The sequence below is a fragment of the Calonectris borealis genome, chromosome 1, assembly GCF_964195595.1.
Source record: "Calonectris borealis chromosome 1, bCalBor7.hap1.2, whole genome shotgun sequence".
NCBI classification, from domain to species: Eukaryota; Metazoa; Chordata; class Aves; order Procellariiformes; family Procellariidae; genus Calonectris; species Calonectris borealis.
In genome coordinates, this window is record NC_134312.1 from 161,120,943 (window position 1) to 161,146,992 (window position 26,050).

The following is a 26,050-nucleotide window of genomic DNA, read 5'->3' on the forward strand; positions in this document are numbered from 1 at the left end:
TGTCATTTTGGTTTACTGCTTTTGCAACTTCTGACAGGAAGTCAAGTGCTTCCTGAAACCATATACCTCAGTAGGGCGATAGCATTACTGTGACCTTTCTCAAAGCGTCCAAGAGAAGAGGAGGCAGGAAAAGGACATACCAGAAGATGTCTAGGGTTTCTGCCATCTTGATCTATCGCCTCACCCCGGTTCCCTTATTTTAAGCGAGCAACCTCCGAGCCTGACGCTCGCCTCGCTTCACCTGTTCTGCTCCACCGGCAGCCGGGAAGTCGCTCTTCCCTCGGGCTGCGGGAGAGGAGAAGCAGGTCTTTAGTTGTGGGCTGTCTCCACCGAAAAGGAGAAGGACGAAACCCAACAAAACCCGCAAGGCCGCGGTCCCGCTGCGGGCCCTGCCGCCTTCCGCCCCGCGGGCGATGCAAGCCCGACGCCCGGGAGCCAGCACCGCCAGAGGTGCTCAGGGGACTCAGGCCCGGGCCGGCGCGTCTCCGTACCCTGCGGTACGTATGGCCGGGCGCCGCTCGGGGCCTTTCCCCTCCCCGCTCCCCTCGCCCTCTCCCCGCCGGCCGTTAGTCCATGGTGGCTGGGGGGGAAGCGGGCGGGGCGGCGCGTGCAGGTAGCCGGGTAGGAGAGGCGGGGCGGGCGCGCGCGCGCTGCCGTTGCCTCTCCTCCTCCCCCCTCAGGTCTGTCATCGCGTCGCCGGCAGGGCTCCGCGCGACCGCACCAGTAACGGCCGCCCTGCGCGCGCGGCCGGGGGAGGAGGAGGAAGAGGAGGGATGAGGAGGCCGCCGTTGCATCCGTGACGGGGGCCTGAAAAGCCCGAGCTTGGGACGGCCCTTTTCTCACCGCCGGCGCACAGGCGCTGCTCGCTCGGGGGAAGGGGGAGAAGGAGGAGGAGGAGGAAGAGGAAGACTGTGCGTGTGTGAGAGTGTGGAGATGAGCTAAGCCCTGTTCCCCGGAGCCGCCTGAGGAGACCCGGCTCCCTCCTCCCCACGTCCCTGCCGCTGCCGCCGCCATGGCTCACTCCCCCGTGCAGACGGGCCTGCCGGGCATGCAGGTGAGGACCAACCGCCTCTCCCGGGCGGCAGGAGGGGCGAGCCCCAAGGGCAGGCACGGACACGCACCCCCGGCGGCGGGCGGGGGTGGGGGGGAGCGAGGGATGGGCCCTCGCCGCCTCTCTCTGCGAGTGGGGATGGGGGGAACGGTGTGAAGGGGTGCGGTGCGTGTCGGTAAGGGCGTTCCCTGGGGTGGAGGGACAGGGCGAGGGGAGAAAATGCCTCTTCGCTCTGACTGGGCCCGGGGGCTGGGCTGGGGGGGAAGGAGCGGGATCTCGTAACCCGTGGAAACGAAACGTGCTATCGGCGCTTCGCATAATGCCTAACGAGGTCCCTCCGCCCGGCGAATCCCTCCCTCCCTCTCTCCTTCCTCAGAAGCCTCTGTTTTGCTGGAAGCGTGCGGAGCGGAGGGGCGCGTGGTTTGTCTCCCCCCTCCCCCTGCCCAGTAGTTCTCCTCGGTGTTTTAATTCATGAAGCGAAGCGTGTCTTGATGGCGATTTTTGGTCCCGTTATTTTGGCGTGATTAGGGGAAGCATACATAAAAACAGGGCCTGAAAATGTTGACCTTCAGCGCGTGCTGCAGTGCCCATCTCTGTGGTGCTGGCTAGTGGGAGTGCTGTCTGAGGTGGGTGTTCGGGGATCGTGTTTGGCTCCTCCGTTTGTCTCTAAGAGTTGGTTAGCTGCTGTTGTTATACAATGGAATTTGCTGGTTCTGTGTTGTAACAATATTTTTTAAAATAACTGGTGTGGTTTTTTGGTGGCTGAGCTGGCTTCCCCCCTCCCTGTTTTTCTTAGTCCAAATGCAAACTACTGCCAGAAAAACATTAAGGTCATTGGTATCTGTGGGTTGTTATTCTAATTTTTCCCACATCTTATTAGACACTTCCCTGCCCCAGCCTCCAAAAGAAAAACTTATGAATGGTAGAGTTTTTTGCAATTTGTCTCCTGGGTTGAAAGTTTTTGTGTTTCATTTGGTTTAAGTATTGATTTACTCTGGCTCATTTTTCCATGAATCAAGATTCTAAGTCATGAATATTCTTTGCATAACCTGAGGATTTGGATTTAAAATGTTACATGCTTGGGCACAGCATGAATTATATCCTCAGGCATAGTACTGGATGCCAAATAGAGTACGTAGGCCCTCACTCTGAACTGATTAATTTATTGCTGTGTAGGTATTGCTGTTGAGTGTTCAAGTTCACCTTCCAAATACGAGCCGTTTGCTGATTGCCAGGGACAGAGAAGTAAGGATTTGTTGCTTTGGGTAGGGTTAAATTAACGTTGCATTTTTATCCATTTGAAACCTGTTAGAACCAAGACGACTCTTTGTATGTGCTTTGAACCAGAATCTGTAATATTTTAGAATTTAAAAAGTCAGATCTGTAGCAGCTCGGAAGTTGAGAGAATGAGGGTTGTTCCAGCAATATGCTTGTACTGCTTATGTGTGTCACTACACGATCTCTCTAAGGACCTGCATTTTTTATTGACTTGATTTGTTATTTAGTTTGTAATGCAGTTAGCTGTACTAAATGGGTAGATATTCAGGGTTTTTGTTAGTCTACATAATTTGGGAGTTTACTTCAAATCTGTCTTTATTCAGGACAGTCTTATTTTTCTCATGAATTTTTATTGTATTATTATGAGAGTTTCTCAAGTGTGAACTTTTAACAGTGAAAAAACAAACAAACAAACACCGAAGTAAAGACCTGCTGATAGGTAGAGGCATAAAGTCTGTCAGCGATGTGAATACTACTTACTAATTTTCTGCACCCAGTTCAAGATGTCTACATCCATTTCAGATCATATAGCAATTTTATAGTGGTCTCTTTTCAGTACAGGATTCTCTTTGATTTTACTTGCAGATAAATGTTCAAAGAGTAAGGCACATAGAGTGTGTGACATCTACTTAAAGACGACAAAGGTTATGGTTTGGGACTTTTTATTATGTAGAGGAGAGAGGAATAGAGCTTAGTTCTCTGGGTTGTAATTAAATTGCCTAAATCACGGGACTATCTGTTCCTTTTCTGTAGCGTGATCCCTTCTCCCCACCTACCAGCTTCTGCAACAAACGGTGTAAGCAATGTCAGTGACAAGTTATGCAGCTTTCTCTTACATTCCTTGCTGTACTTATACAAGAGAGCAGTCAGTATCCTAGTGTGAACAGGAGTAACTTCTTGACCCCCAAAAAATCACATGCGGGGACAACACTTTATTAATGCTGTTTGGCGTGAGCAGAGTAGTGTGTAAATTGAGCAGAGGAATGAAAGATTAATGTATTTCTCCCTGATCGATGTTTGAAGAGTGATGCATAAAAAGTGAGTGGGTAGAGAGTGAGCCAAAGGAATGAAAAACTGTGGAGGAAATGTAGGATGGTGCTGGAAGGTTGTCAAAACCTGAGATTCGCTGTCTGCTGCGAAGTGGGCATGTTGTAACCTGAATAAAAACGGAGTTGGGTTTTGACCTAAATTTCTATGCATGCAAATAAGCTTAGACTCAAAGTTTATGCTGCCCTTGGCTTAAGGGCTTTGTGTAGATATGAGTTTGAGTGTGTGGCATTGAAGGTGCATCATTACTAAACTGACAGTGTGTTGTCTTCTTTCTTCGTGCTTTATAAAAGTGGCCTGGGGAAAATGCTTGTTCATCTGTAATGCATGAGATTTCTGCAAGGCTGGCTCAGGATAAGTGTGCATGACCTTGATTTTCAGACTGGCCTGCATTTCAAGGCTGTGGTCAGCTTCTATAGCTTCTTTATGGAAGCTGTATGTTAAATAATAAAGTACTGTGTTTATAAAGTTATGATAAGGGTGCTTGGTGAACCGTAATGTATTTTGAAGCATGTTAGGAGTGTGTTGGACCAAAAAGCTCAGGAAATGTAGGCTGGCAGAGACAAGCTTAAGGGATGAAGCTGCAGAACACAGTACTGCTGTACATCAAGCTGTTGGATATGTGGCAGTAGCCAGTTTTAAGGTAATATTTAACAACAAAATACTAAAATGAATAGTGGTTAAATGTCTTTCTCCTCTCTTTCCCCACTTAAATTGTTTTGGGGTTAAGCTGCATCTGGTTTGCTTGTATTTTTCTTTGTTTCTCAAGTTGGAGAACCAGAAAAGCAGTTTTTTACCCTAGCTTTTCTGTGTGCTTCTAACTGTGTGAAATAACAGTGTAGAACAGATTTTATTAACCTACTTTAAAATGAGTCTTATATTATGGTAATAACAATAAGAATACTTTAAGCTTCTCCTGAAGAAAGATAAATGGCTCCGTCAGCTTCAGATCCCAGAGAAGTGAGAAAGGCCCACAGGTGGTTTGCCTTTTTGGAGTTAGCTGTGTTCAGGCTGCACAGTGCCACAGTTAGAATGGATCTAGGTATGACTTCTAGTTGTAATTCTAGGTGTTTCCATAGTAAAGGTAATTAAAATATTTGGGAGAATAAGAGTTTCAAATACACTTCTGTGGCGTAATGAACACTGATACTGGTGGACTGCAGAGTTACTGATTAGAAATAATTATTGTCATCTTCTTTTTCCTGTTTCAGTCTCCTAAAGGGGAAAAAGCAACCAAAAAATCCAACCTCACCTAAATGCCCTGAAAATGCCCTGAACCTTCTTTTTTTTTTTCCTCTTCTCCTCAGAAAAATAATTTTCTGAGGTTTGTTTGTATTTTTAGGGGTGCCTGTATGTCGGCTTCGTAAAATTCCTAAGGTGCTTTTAAAATTCCATCATCTTTAGCCAAAGTCTCATGTGATAAAGACCTTTCTTTATCTTCCTCCCTTTCAGTTTTTTGGTAACAATAACAGTGTTTATGCAGAAAGTTATTTTTATTAATTCTTCATTGTTATTGTTAGTACACGAGCTACAGATTCTTCATCCAAAATGTAAATAAGCATTGACATTCACCCTGGCTTGCTTCAAGAAATGTTAAAAGTTTAACTAAATTTAAGTGGCAACTTGACAAATGAACAGAAGAGAAAGGTTTTTAAGTATAAAGGCACTATTTCTGGCTCAGAAAATCTCTGAACTGTCAAATCGCTGGAAACTGGAAGAGTGTTCTGGGAATACTGCTATTTACTTGCCTGTTCATGCACTTTCCACAAGATTTTCACTTTTGACTGCTGTAGAAGAAGTGTTCTGGCCTACAGGATCCTTTGTTCTGATCCTGCACGGCTGTTCTTTTGTTCTTACACACTATATAGATTACTGTCTTCCCTATTATAACTCACTTTCCTTTTACAATAAACTGTTGTAACTATTTTATGTGTGAGCTCTGTTTTTGGTAATTGCAAAACATTAGGTTGCTAAATCAAAGACAGTGGAAAGGCCACATAGCCTCTGCTGCCTTCCATTTGCAGCTTCTCTGTAGGAGATTAATTTTCCTCAATTTGAATTTTTTTGAAAGTTTGTGCTCACTGTTACTCTTTGAGTTAAGTTTGATAAATAGTTTGCAGTAACTTACGGCATTTAATTATTTAAAGGATCCTTGGACCATTACCATCATGGCTATTCTGTTTTAAAATATCCTGGGGATAAATGTCATGATTCTGTGGCATATTACAAGCTCAGTCCTTGGGTACAAGGACAGAAGAGTTTTAATTTGTGAAAACAAAGTCGTCATTTTCTCACTCTGTAGGTCAAAGGCTGTGTCAGGGCTATGTAATAGATATACGGAGGTGTTTTAGAGAAGTCAACTCATATCAACGGTGGAGCTATTGGTACTGGGAAGTCACGTGTAGCAACTTCTAGTGAACATGTGGATACTAAGTTTTTTTTTTTTTTTCTCATACACTCCCGAAATCTTGGTATTAACCATGGGTGGAGGAGTTAGAGTTGGTTTCCTTTGGATGTGCTGCTATGGGTGATTTCTTGCTGTTGTGCTTTACCTAACTTCCTAGGAAGTCATTCAATTTGGATAATGTTATTAAATCCTAGTGCTGTTAACTCAGACTGTACAGTTAAAATGACTGCAGTTCTCTTTTCTCAGTCTCTAAGCTTCTTTGTTCTTTCTTTCTGTGGCCTTTGCAAGGCCTTTTCTATTAGGTGGAAAATAACTGGTAGTTAACTATAATGTATAGACTGCTCTGTCTTTGGGGAGCAGTTTGAGGTACTCAGTCTGTTAGTTTTTTTGGGTTGACCTCATCACTTCATGAATAACTGAAGGATTTATTAGGACAGCTTTTTGGAATAAGGATTGACAATAATGAATCCTTATTTTTTTATGAATCTCTGTGTTACATTGTTTTAGCCCTTCTGTGGTTTTGGAGCTATGCTTTTTAGCCATGCTTTCCTAGAATTCTATTTAATTTTAAATTTTTATATAGAGGTAAGGTGTGGTGTTTATACAGAGTCAGAGGAGGTAAGGAAAGTTACTGTAACTTCCAAAGGCTGAGCTTACAAAATCTAGTTTTGGATCTTTGCTCTGGTATCAGTCACATCCAAGATGGTTGGTTGTCCTTGTCAGTTACTGCGTGACAAATGTCAGCGTTCACCTTTCTATCTTAACTGTTGTCTCACCATTAGTGTCAACAGCCTCTAAACAGGAGAAACATATTTCCATCAGTGGCATTCCAGAACAGGTAAATAGATACTGCTTATGGCAATTGTTATCTTTCAGGTATCGTTATAGACCACTCAGGCCAGTGTACGTCATGGCAAGTTTCATGTACCAGTTTCATGTTTGAGTAAGGTGCCCTTTTAGTCAACTGTCATCTTTGTTCCCCAGAGGTACAAAAGACTACTGATATAGTGAATGCATTTAAATATTGGGGCTTGTGTTATGAGTGGTGTACAAGGTATTGATGTCAACTTTTACATAGTGGCATCTTTTGTGTTTCTGAGATAGAAAATGGATATATGTATCTTGGCTATATTTTAAAATTTTGCTTAAACTCTTTTCATGCTCCCTTTCTTGAGGGGCGGGCCGGGAGCGGGGAGGATGTGCCAAACACTGATGAACAAAGCCAGCAAGGCATATAATATAAAATACTGCATCCTATAATAATTTGACCTGGCTATTGCTTTTGTGATGATACACCTGCCTGCATTGGTGGAGCACTATTTAATTAAGTGGTGGTGTATGTGGCTAAAAGTAATCATATGTGTGCCTGCAGCTATGTAGTCAAAAACTCTTTTACCTGTAAAATCTTTAAATTGACGACTTTGAGTTTGTCCATATACATTTGTTAATGTGGGGTAAGTTTCCACGTATATGTATGCACCTGACTATTAATAACAGAGATGATACATTAGGAAGTATCACTTCAATGTACTGAATTTGACATGTAGAGGGAGAAATTCTATAAGAGAATGTTTAATTTGATGAGAAGAAGACATAAAGATAATAAAATGACTCTATACTACATGAGAACAGTCGCAGAACAATTTTAATCTCAGGTTTCCTAACCCTTCATTAAAATGATCTTCCATTCCCTGTAGGGAAAAGTTGGTTTTATGGTGGTCTTCAGCTTCCATATTCCAATTCTTGGATACAGAGAAGCTTGACTGTGAATGTTGCAACTTCATTTTGACAAAATTGCTAACTCACTTAAGCTGATGTGTTTGGGTTGTATGCCTAATTGAGTCTTCAGCTATGGTCAGTACAAGGTGATGACGGCATTCACAAGTTAGTTGGTAACAGTAAAATCTGTTTGTTTGTTTGTTTGTTTTCCCAAGCTTGTTTTAAGCTTCAGTATATTAGCTGAAACCAAACTCCTGGGTATGTTCAGGATGTATAGTTCCAAAATCAGATAAATGTAGTTTACTTTTGAAGAGGTGTATTGAATAGACAGTCTTTTTTAGTGAAATTGCTTTCATAAGCCAATAAATGCGTTATTTATTGGAAGTATCTATGCATGGAATTGTTCCCTCTTAGTGGACAGTAACAGATCTGACAGTAATAAACATTTAGGTTGCACGAGCATCAGACTGTTCCATGTGTTGATTCTACATTAGTATAGAAAACTAAGAGCCTTCTGCTCTTGAAGTGAGCAGAAAGTGAGGCTTGAAACAGGAAAATTTTGGGAATGCTTGTACTCCCCCCATTCTATTTTTAGTTGCACTGTTGGGCAGCTTCTTAAGAGACAGGCATTTGGATTTTCTTATCAGATGATAGCATGGGTGCAAGAAGAGTCTCCCCTCAAATTATGGGATTGGTGTAGATCCTAAAACCCATTCTTTTTCTCCTTTTCCTCAATCAGTATTAATGCAACATAAATTTCTACATGCCTCTATTAGCATTATTTATTCATCCATTTGTCATAATGGTGGGAATTTCCACAAAGAGCCACTACTTTCTTTTTTTTGTTTTTATCAATAGCTTAGCTAATTAAGAGTGATTTTTACTGTGTTTGGTTGATCTTTTTAGCAAGTGGAAACAAGTGAGAGACATTGTTCTAGAACTGTTGTTTGGGACTCTTTTCCTTAGCTGTCTTTCTCTTGGTGTCTAAAATGCATTTTGGGTTTCACTGCTATGCTGTCTGCTGATGATACTTGTTTGTTGTTTTCATTGTGTGCTTAAGGCATGGGAGATTTTTCAGTTGCAGTGATTTATGTTTAAAAAGTGTAATGGATGGAAAGGAGGAAGTCAGTTACAGGTTATGAATGTTTTTAGTGATGTTATATTAAAAAAAAAAAAAAAAACCAACCTGAGAAACTATTCAGAAATTCAGTGTATTTAATTGCAATTTATTCTTTCTGAATGCTTGTAAAAAGCAGGCTATGGTTAGGTAACTATTAATTTTGGTCTTAAACTGTTAACATGGTGCACTAAGTAGCTTTCTGAATGAAAATTTGAATGAAAGATATCATAAAATTACAGTGTGATTTGTGCAGGGGACATTGTACCCAGAAAATGGTATTAGTTCCACTGGGAATTTGGAAGCATGCTTTGAATATCCATGTTATTGATAAAGAACTGAATGTTTTGTATTCTGAATCTCAGATAAGTGCATCTTCGTTGAAAGTAAGTGGAAAGAGGATTATACAGTGGCTGAGGAATACTTTTGTGATAGGCTGACTTTAGGAAACTTTTTTATTCCCCCTGGAAACACGCTTAAAACCTGTTCCAATCTAGTTAGAAATGAGAACAAGAGAGTTGAACTGTGTGACAAATGTGAGTATTAGTAAGGCCACTGTGATGCATACTATAGGTTTTTATCCTCATCTGTTTGTGGCATCTAAAGTGTTAGAGAGATGCAAGGTTTTACAGCTTTATTCTTCACTTCCTCCACCCTGCCAACCCACTGAAGTTTCATGGCAGAATTTATGGCGGTTTTCCCTTTTTATGATATTAATGTATTGCTAATTCTTCCAACTCTTGGCATTTTTTTCCCAGAAAAAAGCTATTTCCTTATGGTAGTGTGTGTCTGAATTGAATAATTATAGTATTGGAGATGGAAAATAGGAAATGTATGTTTGAAGAATAAAAGAAAAGAACAATCACATGTTCTTTTTGATCACTAACAAATTCTCAGTGAAACAGCAGGATCTTAGTTTTACACCTAGTTAGTACAGATGAATGCTTTCATTCTAGTCTCTGTGCCTTTCATTAAATGTTTTGCTGATTAGTCTTCTAAAAAGAAAATAAAAACCAGTTGTTGCTGTGCATGATAATTATAAAGTGGCTATCCTGGTTCAGCTAATTTTACTTTATTATCAATAGATGAAACTGAGAGATAGCTCCCTTTGGTTCAAATTTTAAGGCTTTTTAAAAATGGCTTCCCCCCCCCTTGTTTAGATAAAAGTCCCAGACTATAAATCCAAATACTTTAATATATTTTGTCTTTTTGGGTTAGTTAGCGGCTCTTTCAAAATACAGGTAGGGTTTGATACAATGCAGTAAAATTGAGCAATTTATTTTCTGCGTACTGCCTCTGTTTTATTTCAGTTTCCCACAAACTGCAGGAAATAATTTTGCGTATTGTATCAGTTATTCATATATGGTGTATATATATTGCTGAAAGCAAAAACTGGCCAGCTTCAGAGAAAGGTAAAATACTGGGTAGCAAAATTTGAGGCTTCTTGTTCCTGGATGTAGTTTTTCCTGATGTGAAACCATCTTATATGGGTGTTTTGGGGAGATTTTTTTTGGTTGTGGGTTTTGTTTTTTTGGTTTTAGGCTTGAAGTTCTCTGGGACTGTTTCCCCTGGAATTCTTCCAAGCAGATCCCTGATCTATCCACTCTTCCTCGAGCCCTTCACCAGTAGGATTGAGGAGAAAACCACCTGGGCCCCTGTGCTCTTGACCTTCACCCCAGGGCCATGTAGTCATGCTTGATATGCTCCAGGTCTCTCCAGGCTATTTCAGTGGTGCCTGATGTGGAAGAGTAGCATGGGGTAATAGTCCAAGACTCAGCAGTCTTTCCAAAATGTCCTAGATTGGAATCCCTGGCAAGCACCAAGCTGTCTGACAGCAGGTCAGGCCAGCAGATTTGGACTTCCGTCCCTCACAGGGAGTGAGTCTCCCACTACTACCACTTGCAGCTTCCTCCTGGTGTTGCCATAAAACTGATGGTTTGTGTACCCTGTTTCTATACGAAGTAGATTTACTTATGTAAGTAGTACAAAAGTTTGAGCAAGACGTTCATGCACCTTCTTGTAGAAGATAAAAGTTGTTTTGTTCCTTAATGTGGTAGGTTACGCACCTAACCTGAGATGTCCAAACTTCTCAATTGCTTCTGATGACTACATATGAAATAGTCGGTGTCTCTGTTATGATCTGCTGAAACTAATTTCTCTAGGAAGTTGACATTTATGTGTGAAAGGAACACCAGATAATCACCACACATGTTAACAATGAACAAACCTGTAGTAGTGGTCTCAGAAATAATGTCATGCCTCTCTTTTCTCCCTCTATTTTTATCTTTTGTTTTTATCAGTTGAAAGAAGTCTCAGTGTCTTGCTGAGAATGTGAAAAGTGTGGTGATGTGTAGTTATGGGGCAGAGGAAGAAACCATGAAGACAACTCCTCAAATGGCAGTGGCTTTGAAGTCTTTCTCTCTGATTTCAAGTGTTCTTAATTTTGTACTATAAGATGCATTGACTGTGCTATAAAATTTAATTTGTGTTTGAAGTTCTGACTTGGATGCAAATAATTTGAGAACATACCAGCTGAATGGGGTCAGATCATAGGCCTGTCTAGTTGTGTTTTGTCTTTGACAGTGGTTATTGGAAGATATCTATGAAAAAGTGTAAGAATACTGTAACTTGTAATACTTCTATAGCATACTTCCACAGCTTCTGCTAAATTTTACTGCTCAAGGATTTCCAGAGCCAGAAGTGATTATCTTGATGATTTTTTTTTTTCTTCCATTAGTTCTTCAGTCTAAAATGATTTTGTAGGGCTCACTGTCTGCAACATCCTGTCACAGTGTGTATCCAGGTTTATCTGCATGCATGTGAACAGGGTTCAAAACACATTCTTTTTATCTCCAAGTATGGTAACAGATAGCAGTAATCGCCAACAAATCTCAAGCCAGTTCACCATGTGGTATTTTGTTTTCACCAGAAATCTCTGAACCTCTTCAGATGATGGTATTTTGGGCTCAGCCTTGATAGGGAATGAAGATTGGACTAACTAATTGGAAATTGATTTGGTGAAATGAAAAGTATACAAAAGGAGGTGTTGAAAGATGATTGTTTATTTCAAAAGAGCAGGCATAGAGAAATTAGAGATCTGCAAGTAAAATCCATTGCCCAAATAAACTTGAGAACTTGAATACTGAGATGACTTGTAATTCTTGTAAGTTAAAGAGAAAAATAGTTTCTACACTATTTTTTTAACCCTTTTCTACAATAACTGGATTAATAATCCTTCATAAAAGGAGGTTAGAAATAAGAACTGGAATGAGATGCAGAAAAAGACTTAGTTAAAGCTATATCTCAGGTCAGAATGGTTATGGATAAAGCTTGATCTAAGTAGCTTGAATTTTAGTAACATTTTCTGTTGAGCTATAGGGGCAGTTAGTGCAGATGAGAATTAGAGATTCATAAAAATAAATACATTTTAAGATGTGTATAGTCCTGGCTATGAGGAGAATACTGGAGAGGTGACGTCAGAGTGGATGATACTGCTGGTTTCTCGAGGATTGTTCTTGACAGTTGGTGACTGAAAAGTGACCTTAGCATAAAAAAAGTCAATGCATGCTGGTAAAATTTGCTGATGGTACAAAATTTAAAGGCATCCGTTATACTTGAGAGGCCATTACTGAAGAAGTACATGACCTTGAGGATTTGAATTACTGAACAAAATAGCACGAAGTGCAAGGTGTCATAAGTATGAATTATTACAAAGAACCTTTGCAATAGGCTGGGAGCTCATTAGTTGGAAATGCAGAGGATTAGAAGGAGGTGAGTGGGTTTAGCTGGTTGCAGCTGAATTTGAGCCATTAGGTCAAGCTGAATAAATAGGCTCTGAGAAAGTATTGGACTATCTTTATTCTGTAGAAGCGGGCAACAGTGTTGTTACGTATTAAGAAGAGTTTGTTTTAAGTGCATTATGTTTTTCTGGCTGATTAAGGTCAAAAGTAATGAATCCAATGTGGAAAAAGTATAGAGGTTACTCAAATTATTGGGCGAATGGTGGCTCTGCTTATGGTGAAAAGTAAAGGACTTTGTTCTGCATGGCTGAACAAGCTGAAGACTGAGACAGAATGGTTGTGATTGGTGTTCAGAAGTGTGAGAAACTATTCAAAACAAAACCCAAACTAATTCAAGTGGTTATGGAAATTAGAAATTCTGTAATCATTAGACCTAAATGTTCTAGAATTTGTTTCTGATTTGCCACAATACGTATTCTGTGACACACTTTGAAGGAAACGTTTTAGTGGTAGATATCTAGCTCCTTATCAAGAAAGGTGATTAGCTTTATCCTTTTGCAGCAGATGTTGCTGTTCTATTCTGTGGCTTCTAGCAATATTTGGTGTGCTTAGTTACATGAAGGCTCTTTAGTTGGTTCCTTTTATTTTAATATTAGTAGGAAAATGCTATATGCTGAGTGAAAACTTGCAAAGAGTAGAGCCAAGAGTAGAGCAAAATTGTAGTGACAGATTCTATAGAAGACATTTTCTATATTCAGTCATATAGAGGGAATATTTATAAAGCTATTTGTTTATTTTGGCTCTGTTGGAAGTATTTACAAAAACAAACAAACAAACAATTGGGTGAGAATCCTTTCCAGATGTGATCTTGGAAAAATGAGTGGGAATTGACCACTCATGTAATTGCAATTCAAGTAGTTCATTATGTATGTGGAGGCCTGATCTGTCCATTTTTGAAATAGAGCAGATTGTTAAAAAGAGACCAATGGATAGTTTTCTAAAAACACAGGTTGCCAGTAGTTTAAGGCTCTCACTTCAAACACCTGGTCTCCTGAGAAGAAAAGTCAGACCTTCTCACAGAGCAAGAGAGCTTTTTTTTTTAATTAAACCTACTACCACCTCCTGTTGCTCAGAGCAAAGTTCAAAAAATGGCAACTTTTAAATTTTAAACTAAGAAACGAATTTGCAGAAGTTCTGATTTGGGAAGGAAAAGTTATTTTTTTAATAACTAGTAATTTCACAAGGAATTTGGAAAAAAACCTTATTATTAATAAATTTAATTATATTAATACTAGCTATTATTGAACAACTAATTTTTCAAAATGGCTACAAAATTTTGATTGCAAAAAAACCCAAACAGGAATAATTCTTCCCTGCTTCTCAGGACTTCCAGGAACAGTTATATTCCCTGCTTTTCTGTAATTATTAACATAAAATGATTGGGAAAATGTTCTACTGCAGTTGTTTATAAAACTGTCATCCCAGTACCAGAGTGCTTGATACTGTAAAAATGAAGCTGTGAGAGTTCTGCAAGTCTCTGGAGATTGTGGTGTCATGAAGTAATGGGCTTTAATACATGATTGTAATAGATGGTTGAGGGGTTGAGGGGAAAAGGGACAATAGGGGGTGAATACATATGGCCAACAGCTCTCAAATAGCTGCTGGCAGGTAGCCCTTGTACTCTTGGAATTTTTCTCCATGTGAACAACTGCAGTACACTGTGACTTTGAGTAATGCTGGCTTTTTAGTCTCTGGAAGTGAAACGCAGAAGGTTTTAGGCAGCTGTGACTGGGATTGGTTTGTGACTTACCCAAATGCCTTTGTAAGGATGTAATACTTAGATTCCTGTGGCTAGTGAATGGAACTAGAAGGCTTGTGTGGATGGATTAGGCATGCACAGCTCTCTACAGCATGTCATCACAAATTCTAACACAATATGTATGAAAGCATAGGCTGATAATTGTCCTCCACAGGGGAAAATATCTAATGCAAGTGTTAAGGTTATTTTCTTTCATGAAGAATTGTGAGAGAAGACTGTTTTGAATATTGACAAAAGAACATTCTGTGGGGCATGAGGAGAACCACTACAGCATGACTGGTGCCTAGTTTTGTGATCTTTTATAAATGATGTCCCTGGAAGCACTGGTAGGGGCTACTGTGTTGCTGAAGGATAACTACTTGCTGGAAAACATGAAGTGCCCTGGTCTGGTTTCCATGTGGAAGATACATTAGCATATTATGTATGTAGTATGTAATAGTATGTAATTCTCATTACATTGAAATTAAAGGAGGAACAAGCTTCTTCTGGTGGAAGGGACTTGGATCTCTTGCTCTGTTCCTCTTAATGGCAAAAGGGTGATAAAACCCCATGTCCTTCTGTTTGTTTCCTGCAGCAGATGGATCAATAAGATGTAAATCAGGGGTAACTTCTTGAGGCTGGTGAAGTCTTGCAGTGTACTTAGAAGAGTGTTTTTTCTTCAGACTGATCTTGCCAGTGATCTATTCCTGGGACGATTGTCTGAAAACTGTGATGTCTCGTAGCTTACTTTAAAGTATTAGAAGTAATAATGTACTCACAATTTGCACCACATGATGATAGAATCCAGACTGCTCCACAAATACACTGCCCAAACAATTAAGTGGGTTTATCTCTGGGCTTAGTCAGTCACAGCTACCCGGTCCTCAAAACACCTAATTCAGCTGTGAAATTCAGATACCTCCAGACAAACTAAAATATCTTCTAGACTATCTTCCTCTTGGGGCTGCATGGGTTAATTATGTAACCTTTGAGATGTGAGAGCAGAAATAGTATAGGTGGGAGATGCTGTATAAGCTAAATTTAATTGTTAAAGTGTTGGCTCGATGCTTGTCAGCAGTAACTTAGAAATTTTCATTCCTCTCTTTATGCTTCTTCGAAGTTTGGCTAAGTATAAAGTGTGTAGCTTTATGTTTGTTTAGGCGTTACTGAATTTTTCTTGCATGAGCCTTTTTCTACATCAACAATGTATTTTCATTTAGTTAGCACGAACCTCATCCTTTTAAGAACAACAAGAAGTCTTTTGAAGTGTTTGTTTTATTTCTTAAGGGAAAGATTCTAAGTAATCCTATCTTATTTTTCTTCATTTCATGACTGTTCCCTCTACCTATGACTTTTTCCAGTTTATTTGTAATTTATATATATTTTTGTTAGCTATAAAGGCTCCTTGCTGTTAGATTAAGAAGGTACACAATGGAACTTACCATCCATGCACTGAAAGTGAGAAGTCTAAGAGCAGCAGTAACTAGCTGAATACTTGACAGTGGAGAAGAAACAAATATGGCAGAGTGGTCCTCCTAGGCCTTACATTTGCATGTTTAGGTGAGCGCTCATAGTTTTCATGTGACTGTTCAAATCAAGATAGCTGGGAACAGGATGTTTTTTAGGAGTGAATGAATTTACCCAACTGAGAGAAGAAGAAAAAGAAAAAGAAATCCTGCTCCAGAAAACCTGGGGGTCAGGGATAAGGAGGAAGCATGGCAATTCATGCAGGTGATCCTTAGTAGGAGAAAATTGAAGAGGATTGCTTGCCACATTGAACAAAAGGAGATAGTAGTCTGTGCACTGAAGAGTGGGAACAAAATACTTAAGAGGACGGGATATGTGAAAAATTCAAGATAGTAGCACCCTGGGTTCTGGGAAGGAACCAATTTCAAGAGAAAAGGGTAGACAAAAGGTTTACTTTTATTGGTAGTGGTATTTGATGTATTTTGGTTTTAATAGAAACCAAATCTTTGTAAGGATCTTTCATTCTCGGTGTCAGGGTGCAATTTATTGGCAAAGAAAAAGAAATTGAGGTAGCAGCACTTTCTGATGCCAGGTAGGATAAAACCTTTTCACAGGGACAGTTAAATTTGTACTTTATATACAGGGAAGCATAAATGTTGCAGTGTATGCCTATAAGGGATGTAGGAAGAACATGTTAATTATGGAGATAGAAAAAGAATAGCTGGATAAATAGGAATGTGTAGAATTTGAAGTATTTGTTGCCTTTAAAAATATCACATTTCATTTTAATGTTACAAATACTGAGTAACTTTTCTCTTATTTTTAACAGACTCTGAAGGCAGATCCAGAAGAACTGTTTACAAAACTGGAGAAAATTGGTAAGGGTTCTTTTGGTGAAGTTTTTAAAGGAATTGACAATCGGACTCAGAAAGTGGTTGCTATAAAAATTATTGACCTAGAAGAAGCAGAAGATGAAATAGAAGACATCCAACAAGAAATCACAGTGCTGAGTCAGTGTGACAGTCCATATGTAACTAAATATTATGGATCCTATTTAAAGGTAAGATGCTCACAGACGATGGTGATTTGATTTTATATAACTTTTCCAAGTTATCTAATCCTGCCTATTTTCGTTGGCAAAGTTTCAATCGGACCTCAGTTGAAGAAAAATATATTTTTGTCCTTTCAATTCTAAAGAAAGAATGAGTTACTATAGTTTGTGAAGTATGTGACAGAACTTAATAGAAAAAAACAAAGCACGTCTCTTGCTATTTCTGTACAAAAAGAAATTAATTTAAATAACATCAATTTGTTAAGCTCTGAGTAATATGTTTAGACTTTCTTAATATTAGGAGAATGTAACTCTGTTGTTTAAATTCAGAAAATATAACTTAAGTCTTCATTTGAATTGTCAAAACATTAAAAACAATGTAGTATCAGCTATTTTGCAAAGCTTGAAAGTTTTTGTCAAGGTTTGATTAGTGGCAAAGCTTGCTTTTCAAGGAGACTGAACCTAGCCTTGATCCAAGCGATTTAAAAATTAAAATCTAAAATTTAATTTATTTGCACATTAGCAAACAACACATTAGCCGTAAGTGAAGCTAATGGAAGGAGTTTCCAATAACTGCCTTCTGAATCTGTTTCCCTTCCCCCCCACCATATTAATTAATTTCAGGGTTCAGTTTTCAGTGTGCCACATAGAGGTGTGTTTGTGGTTTGTTTTTTTTTTGTTTGTTTGTTTTTTTTTTTTTTTAATTGGATGGATATAGTGATTGATTACCTCTAGAAGGTAGTGAAAATATCTGGAAGCTTTTGGTACTACTTTATTTTTTTGGTCAGACTTTGTCCCCATCTGGATAGCTCGTTCTTTTATGACAGTGAGATGGCAATCTAGATAAGAGATTGTTCTCTTGACAGGGTTTGAAGTTACAAGTAGGCAGAAAATACTTTAAAATTAATTTTCAGTCTGCTTTTGCTTTTGTGGAAGCATTCTGTTTGTCAGCAAAGACATGAAGGTTCTGAAACGGGGACCCCATTTTATCTCTGGATTTCTGAGATTGCCAGTTAGTTTCCAAGGAGAAAAGGACTTTTTCTGAATCCAGGAAATGCATTACTGAAGTGACAGACAGTTTTTCCTTTCTTCCATGTGCTCTGAACCAGTTTGCTTGGACATCTTATCACTGAAGGCTTTGTGAATGGTTTCAGACCTGATAACCTGTCACCAGTACTGGAGTTGGAAGTTATGTATAGTTTACATCTCAGAAGCATCAAGAGGCACATAATTGAGCACAGTAAATTGGATAAATTTTTCATCATGGCTCTTATTACTACTTTTGAAATTTCACAGTCTAGGTTTGGTAGTTTAATGAAGTATGGCAAAAAGGAAAAAGTGGTATTTCTCTCCTGGACTGCCTCTCTGCTTCCAATCTGTTCATTTTAGAGAAGGAACAGTAAGATCTTATAGAATAAGTGAAATAGAGTACAAGAAAAATAGTTAGAAGTTTGATGGGAATGCCACTTAACAGTTTTTAAAATATATAATAGCAATGTGGCTGAAAAAGAGAATCCAGTGTCCAAATTTGAACTGAGTGAATGTCAACATTTTGTGAAAGTAGTATGGCAACTGTTGCTTTTCCTAATTGAAGGAGAGAGGAGACTGTAGGGCTCAGTAGCCTGAATGGGTTTGGCTGGATGTGTCGTTAGTGATATTTGTGCTTATTGTTATGAGGAGGACCTTCTGAAAATACTTGTACCTTCCGCATCACTTCTGTCAAGTGCAGTAGCCTCTGAATTTACCAACTTGTGTCCGTTTTCTAAGATGCTGCACTAACAGTGGCTATCTATGACTAGGTTACTGTTGGAGGGAAGTACAGCTCTTTCTAGAGCTACTAGAATGTACAGCTAGTCATGTTTATTCATTACTTCAGTTCTTTGTGAATGTATGTTGTTTTGCAAGACACTTGGTATTACAGAACCCTTGGTCTTAAAGACAAAAAACTCATTTCTTTATGGTGTTAAAAATTAATATGTGGTCGTTATTAGGTGATGCTGAAGTTGACAGAATCTTTGCAAAGGAAACATTTTGCAGTTCTATTAGCTTTCTAAAGTAAGGGTCAGGTCTTGTTATTGGATAGTAATGATGTGTCATCATATATATATACACACACACTTAAAAAGGACCATATTAATGTTTAAATGAATTGGTTAAACCCAAATTCTTAGCCAAGAATATTATTTGCTGCAGATCTCTGTGTATTTGCAAGCCAGAACTGCCATATGTAGTTCTAAGGGCCTGACCATCTTTTAACTCTATTTCTGACAATGTGATAATCCATCATCAAGAACGTTCAACACATTAATTTTCCACATCTTGAGTGATTAGGAGACATTATTTCTTCCATGATTGGACAGTTTAGCTCTAATTACAAGAAAGATATTAACGTTTTCTCACACAATGAACTTCTTTGAAGTAAGCGAGTGGGAAAATGATAGGATCTTAGGTTATATTGCCAGCCACTGCAGCGATTATTATTCTCTAAAGCTTGTGCAGCGTGATGTGTGCTGACCATGTGTCTGTTGGATCTTGGATAGAAAAAGGTACTGTTTATGAAGAACTTTTAAATTGATTTTCTATAAATTATTTTTGGCAGACAAATAGCAATTCCAGTAACAATTTCACACACACTCATTTTTTTTCCCTTCTAGCTCTAGAGCAGTCTTTGTTTCCCTAGGTTTCTTGCATATCCTTTTTTGAGCTGAAGATGTGTCTTACTATGTAATAACTTTTTTCCTAAGTACTCCCTTGTCAGTTAAGTAAGAGTAAGTATCTTTTATGATAACTTTTTGATATTTATTTTGTTATAACAAGTTTCAAGATACTGGAAAAGAAAAATTTCTATCCTATTTGGGACACTACAGACCTGATGATTAATATTTCATGTCCCTTTCTAGAACAAGCTTATGTAATTGCAGAATACCTGCTCTGACATCCTTTAAAATATTTGACAGATTTTAAGATGCATTCTGTATTTTCAGCAAAGGTGGTTGATGGGCATTGCCGTGAAGACTTTTATCTTTTATAGAAGATTTTCTATGTAGCCAGAATGTTTTGGGGTTTTTTTGGTTTGGTTTTGTTTTTTTTTTTTTTTTTAAAACATCTGAATCATCTGCCTTTGATAAATCCTTGTATTGTTCTTCATTCTCTGTTATTCCACACCTGCTTCAATTAAGCTACATGATTATACATGCCAGTGTGTTAAGGGACCTGTTGCTTGAAATTTTAGAAGGCTTATATAATACTGCTGTACTTGCCTGAGACCTCCTACTGTCTTCAGATGATGTTTGTGAGAATAGCTTGTTAGGCTCTTGATGTCTACTGCATGATATACACGGAAGTACAACTTGAAATGAGGATTATCATTTAATGAGTTAATGGTAGTTACTTTGTCCTAGAAATTTACATTTAAAAAAAAATATTAATTTTTAGCCACTTTTTAGAGTAGGGTGATATATTCAAATGCCTTGTTAAATTTTCTTATTCTGAAATTTTTTTATATCCCAACTTCATCTTTTCAGAAATGTGTTTGCTTTATAGCAATTTTTTTCCCATATCCAAAGACTGGGCCATATCTGTTCATGTGAGGTATTACTGCTTTAACACAGTGAGTCTTAAATAAAAAGCAGCTTATTGCTTGCATAAGTCTTCCATTCCATCTAGACTTTGTTCTTTACATCTGTTGTTGGAGGTTTGTGTATAATTGCTGTGGTCAGAGTTCATTCAAATAGATCAATAAGCAGTAGTGAAGTGGATATCAGTTTAGGTTGTCATCCTGAATATAAATTAATTTGCAGAACATATTTTCATCAGAAACCCTAAGGTCTTGATATAAAACAGAAATGCAAATACTCCTTTCTAAAGCCACATTTTAAAAAGATGTCTTCGTGTTCCCGTTCTATTGGGACAAAGGGCTTTTGTCTACCGTAGAAGATAGTAAGTAACTAGAATGTTGCTCTTAAAGCATATTGCAGCGACATGGTTTATATGGGTGCATATATCGAGAGGAATTGCCGTTCCTTATCTGCCATGATGTGTTCAAAACCTGTATCAATGTTCCTTAATGAAGTAGACTTGACAAAATAGGTAGTGACTCATTATCTCTCTGCTGGTTCTCTGGGATATATGAGAACCATATATCTCTGGGAACCATATCTATCCTTGCTGTCTTTCAAAGGAAAAGTTCATCTGTTCCATCTATGATCTGGTTAAGTGCTCCATGGATAGAAGAATTATAGTTCTTTTTAGATCCTTATAAAATTCATTTTAGGTAACGGCATCTTCTGCGTCCTTTGTAATGGAATAAGGATTGTTTGTGTTTCTTGTTAGATTTATTTTTTAATTTTTCTTATAAAATTGTCTAAAGTTGTTTGCTGTCTTTTCTGAGTTTTGCCATACTGTAACTCTTTAAAAGTATTGCTATGCTATTTATTCTAGAAGTTTTTCTGTCTAGGAGCTTGTCAGCTTAGCTTTTTGCATCTTACTCTCCTTTACCAATTTTTCAAGAGCTTAGTTAGATTTGGTTCTGAAGTTTTCTCTTGTCCGTTTTAGGCCAAGTTGTTTGGAATCTCTTTTATTTCCAAGATTCAGATGCCTCTCTGATAATGTTTCTTCAGTTTTGTTAATAACTTTAATTACTGCTTTATTATAACTTCATAACATTTTCATATTTCTTTGATCTTGGATTATTATTTAGAAATATATGAGGAAATTAATTTGTCTTTATCTTTAAATGGTTGAAGAATAAAGTTTATTGGCTTTTTTGCATACATGTATATGTATGTTACTCTCAAAGCTGAGGTTAATATTTGTATATGGACAAAAGCTGAGATCAATATGTTATATATGTATGTATACATTAATTCCCTGTCTTAGACTTCTATACGTATGAATATAATGGTAGAGCAAATGATCACTAAGTGGTTTCAACATCCAGTATAACTAGGTACAAGTGATATTGAACTGGTATTGAGCTAGTCTCATAGTATGTATTTTAAGAAATATTACTGTATCTAAGCTCATGTTTCTTTATCCTTCAGATGTATTTTTCTAGCACACTTTGTAGCTTTTGAGATACCCTCTTTTGAACTGACCCAATGAGAATCAGACTTCTGGTTTATTTCCCCCCCCTCTTTTACCCAGACAACTTCCCCTTCTGTAAAAGTATTTTAAGAATTCTTTAAAAAAAAAAAAAGAAAGTTTGTAAGAGGAGCTGATGCTTGTGAGGTTCATAAAGGATAGCTGCTGATAATTTTCATTTTAGTCTTTATACCTGTATGGGTTTCTATTTCATGTCTAGGATATAATATACCTACTGCCGTAAGTCAAGCTGGTGTTTATATAGACTGCAAGAAAACAGAAAATAGCTTGTGGTTAAATTTTATGAGTGACACAATATACTCTCATGAAAAAACCCATGCCACTTCTATGAAGTTTAATTAACCGAGGTCTGTAGAACAAGAAGTTCAGGCAAATGAAGTCTAGAAATAAAGATTTATTTTTGAAAAGCAGTGATTTTGAAAGTGATGTATACTTTATTTTAGGTAATCAGATGAACATAAGGTTGGTAAGTAAAGCTGTGGTTGAACCAAAATAAATCTTGTATTGGCTAGGGCTTTGGCGTACATGGCATCAGTGAGGCCATTGGAATAATACGGCCAGTTCACAATGTGGCTGGAAAACTGTAATGCATTCAGTAAAGAGCTTCAGGAACAGTTTGAGGTTTGGAAAGCCTGTATTCCAGAGAAAGACTCAAGTTCAGGCTTGATTTTGTTTATCCAAGAGAAGGTTTGGAAGTGACTCGATGTGTGTATATGAAAGCTTTTCCATGTTTAAGTGCTGGTAGTTCAGTGCTTTTAATCTCTTATGCCAAAATACGACAAGATGTAATTGCTGAGTGGTCAAGCTAAGCAAATTTCATCTGGTAATCACACATGCTTTTTTAAAGGGAAGATAGCTTAAATATTGGAAAAGTTTGAGAGGTGGATTTTATGTCACTTGCAGTTATTTTTTAAATCAGTATTTGCTGAGTTTAAAGAAGCCTAAGCCTGCACTCCTTAGGAAACTCAAGGACATTAATGTGGATATGTTGAATATTCTTGCCACAGCAGTCTAGGTAATGTAACTTTGAATGTTGGTGTTTATATGTGACTTCAATAAGTTTTAAGTCAATGTCCTTTTGCTTTACAGCTTTAACTGGTTTACTTTAACATTTATCAGCATCTCTGAACTGATGTGACATTAAATGTATGCTGTGGGTCAGAAATTAATGAACTTGGTGCATTCTGTCGTCATTTGATATAGCAGGTAGCCTGTGGCTACCGTGATTGTCAGGGTGGGAGAGCAGAGCAGAGATTTTCCTGCTTAACATTAGGACTGTAGAATCCACTGGAACAGGGGCTGCTACCTCAGCATGGGGAGAAGTGAAACATTTCTTGGTGTTCCATCATTTGTGTTGTGTGCCCAGCCCCACAGCAGCAGCTAGTGCCCTTTCAGATGTGACTTTTGCAAACCACAGTCACTGAATTTTGGATGGGGCTTAGGCACCTTAAATGAAAAAAGCGGTATCTCTCATTTTGCCTGCTACAATTGCAGCTATGTTATCATTATTGCATTTTGTGAGGGGTTGAAGCAATGGAGTGCCTTCCCTGTTCTCTTGACCAAAGCCAGGTGGAATTGTCTTATCCTGTAGGAATTCCTGCAGCTGAAATGAGAGAGGAGCTGGGACTGCAAATTCTCTCTTATTGCGACAACGTTGGGAACAAAATGAGGCACAGGTTCCTGTGAGGCAGTCCCTATTCTGGTATGCTCACTTTTCTTCTGAAGCCCCTGGTAACCCCCTCTGTTCTCATCAGGCAGCACCAGCCTCCGGAGGAGTTGAACAGGTGTTGCCTTCGTTTGTCCACAGTAAATGTGAAACTGACATCTGGCTGGACAGCCCTGAAGGAGGTAGCAAGAGAGTTTCTGTAATGGTTCTGATAGGCTTTCAGATCTAGTCGTCCGCTGATCTAAAGAACAAGTTGAAAGCTTCCATTGATACAGCCCCTAACGGCCATAAATAAGTCAAAGGCAAAAGGTGCAAAAGAACCCATGAACTCTGTCTATCTCTAGGGGGTTTTGCTGTGAGGCCTTGTTTTCATATTTAAAATAGTTTGGTCCTTTCTTATTTCAGAGATACCTTGCAACTCTGAACCTTTGTTGCCCATAGTCTTTGCTACTTTTGTCTTTCCCTGTAGTCGTTTGCTGTGCTCTTAATGAGAAGGAGAGTCCCTTGTTTGTGTTGTCTTTATTCAAAGATACTGTTTTGAATTGTGACTTTAGAAACTTTTTATTCCACTACTTTCCTTTAGATCCAAGAGATTGTTATCACTTTCTGGAATCTGCATTGTATTGTCCTATTTTTCTGAATCTGTGGAAAAATCTACCTAGTAAGCAATGGTGACTTCAAGAATTTTCCTGTTCACCAGTGTAATCAGTTCTGCACTGTTAGTCTTTTATGGCTAAATAATTCTTACTGTACAAGTGTATCAAGGTCGGGAAGCATCACTAGTATATCTCAAAGAAAACGGAGAGTTCGTAGTAACTATATTTTGTATTACCCAACATGTAAGTACTTAACTGTGTCGTGTTATTCTGATTTTGTTTTAAACAAAAATTTACAAAGCTCAATGTAAAATATCATTTCTTGGAAGTAATGTTTGTGTTGTGCTTGTTGTGGTGGCCTTATAAGCTGCTTCTGTACTGCTCTGATTGCTGGCTTCTGTATGGTATGAAATACTCTGTGCATAGTTTCACATCTCGGTACCTGCCTTTAGGCAGATCTAACAGGTGGCTACTGCTGAAATAGGCAGCAAGAGTATCTTGTTCCCCATCCTGCTTTCATGTTCCTGCCATTTTACTTGTATTGGATCTGTTGACTGCCTAATGACTTGGTTCACCTGGGAAACAAGTTTCCCCAATACCTTCTCCTGCCCCTTCCAAAAATAACCTGGCTCTTGAAAAGAGCAAACCCCAAACCCTTACAGATTAGCCAGTTCAGACCTGTGGCTTCAAAATGGCTAGGGCTGGTGCAAAAAAAAAAAAAAAAAAAAAAAAAAAGTGGAGTCAGATGGCCCTGAAATTGGGAGGTGGGGGGAGAGAGAAGGACCACGGTTTTTGCTAACAGCTTGCTTCTAGATTAGCTGTAACATGAAGCCTTGTATTTAGTTTGGCCATACAGATCAGGATGACATAGCATTGCTTTTTAACAGTATGTAATATTGTTTATGTCAAATGTCCTTCTGTCTTGTGTGTTAACTGCTACACTTCTTGCTGTGGGCCTGTGAGATATCTGGAAAGGGAGTGTTAGTATGGCATCTAGATGCAAGCTTTTTTCTGCTGCTGAAAGGGGAAGTCCAACTCTGCCTTGCAACTGGCTGCTTCCTGACCCTAGCAGCAGGGTTATTTAAACTTTCAATGAAGTGGTTCAGCTCACTGAGTGGGCAGGGGACTAATTGCCTTTTTTTTTTTTTTCCTTTTCTTTTTTTAAGGATGGGGGGGGTATTGTACACTGGTAGTTCAGGTTGGTCTAAAGTTTCATGGGAGCACACTGCCAAATCATTGTTTATGAAACTTCTTCGATCAGCCAACAGTAGTGCTGAAAAAAGCATGTGTGTGTATGTATTTGTGCCCAGGTTTAGGTGGAGTAGTTCCATGGGCTGGTTCCCCATCTTGTTGCCCAAATAGGCCTCCCGGCAGAAGGCTTTTCAGCTAGAATATGACCAATGGCACTATCAGGTGGCTGCCAGTCTATTGATCCAATGTTCTCATGAACCTCTAAAACACTTGCCGTTTCGATTGAAAACTTATTTCTTTACATACCTCTGTCATAATCTTGTGCTCTTACACAGTTGTTATGTTTGTGTCATATCTTTAATGTGAACATTAGGTAGTTTGTATTGCTCAGTTAACTTTCTTTTACTTCAATATACTTCAGCATTTATACAGTTCTTTGGGTCAAATGAATTCTTCTAGGTCTTCGTATGGTCTGTATGGAGATAGTTGTATAAAAGCAGAAAAGTCACATTCTTTACACATAAAAGGGAATATTATCTTATGGCATGTTACAGAGCATGTTAATAAGCATATTAAAATGGTTGAATGTAGAATTTTCAGAAATTGTTATTTGGAAAAAGTTGTTTAGACTCAAAAATACTGAACTTCAAAAGGAAAGTTCCACAGTGGATAGGTTTATGAACTGTATTAGTTCTAAAACATCGCAGTTCTTGTATTCAGGAGCCAGTGTTTTCAACCAAATTCTTAAGGTTCTTTCTGTATAGTTTTTTCATTATACTACTAAATTTGTAAGCTGTTGCATAACAGTTGGGATAAAAA

At 38.5% G+C, this 26,050-nt stretch overlaps 1 protein-coding gene across 2 annotated transcripts in view; it reads left to right on the forward strand.

Annotated features, from left to right (window-relative positions):
• The first annotated feature begins 413 nt into the window (after window positions 1–413).
• Window positions 414–26,050, forward strand: part of STK24 (serine/threonine kinase 24) — a 61,799-nt gene continuing 36,162 nt past the window's right edge. The window contains exons 1-2 of one of the 2 annotated variants that reach the window (XM_075138166.1): window positions 414–497; window positions 16,454–16,684. In XM_075138166.1, coding sequence (XP_074994267.1) covers window positions 414–497; window positions 16,454–16,684 — 315 coding nt within the window. Of the gene's footprint in view, window positions 498–737; window positions 1,055–16,453; window positions 16,685–26,050 lie in introns of those variants that run through there. The other variant, XM_075138176.1, reaches the window with a different exon arrangement.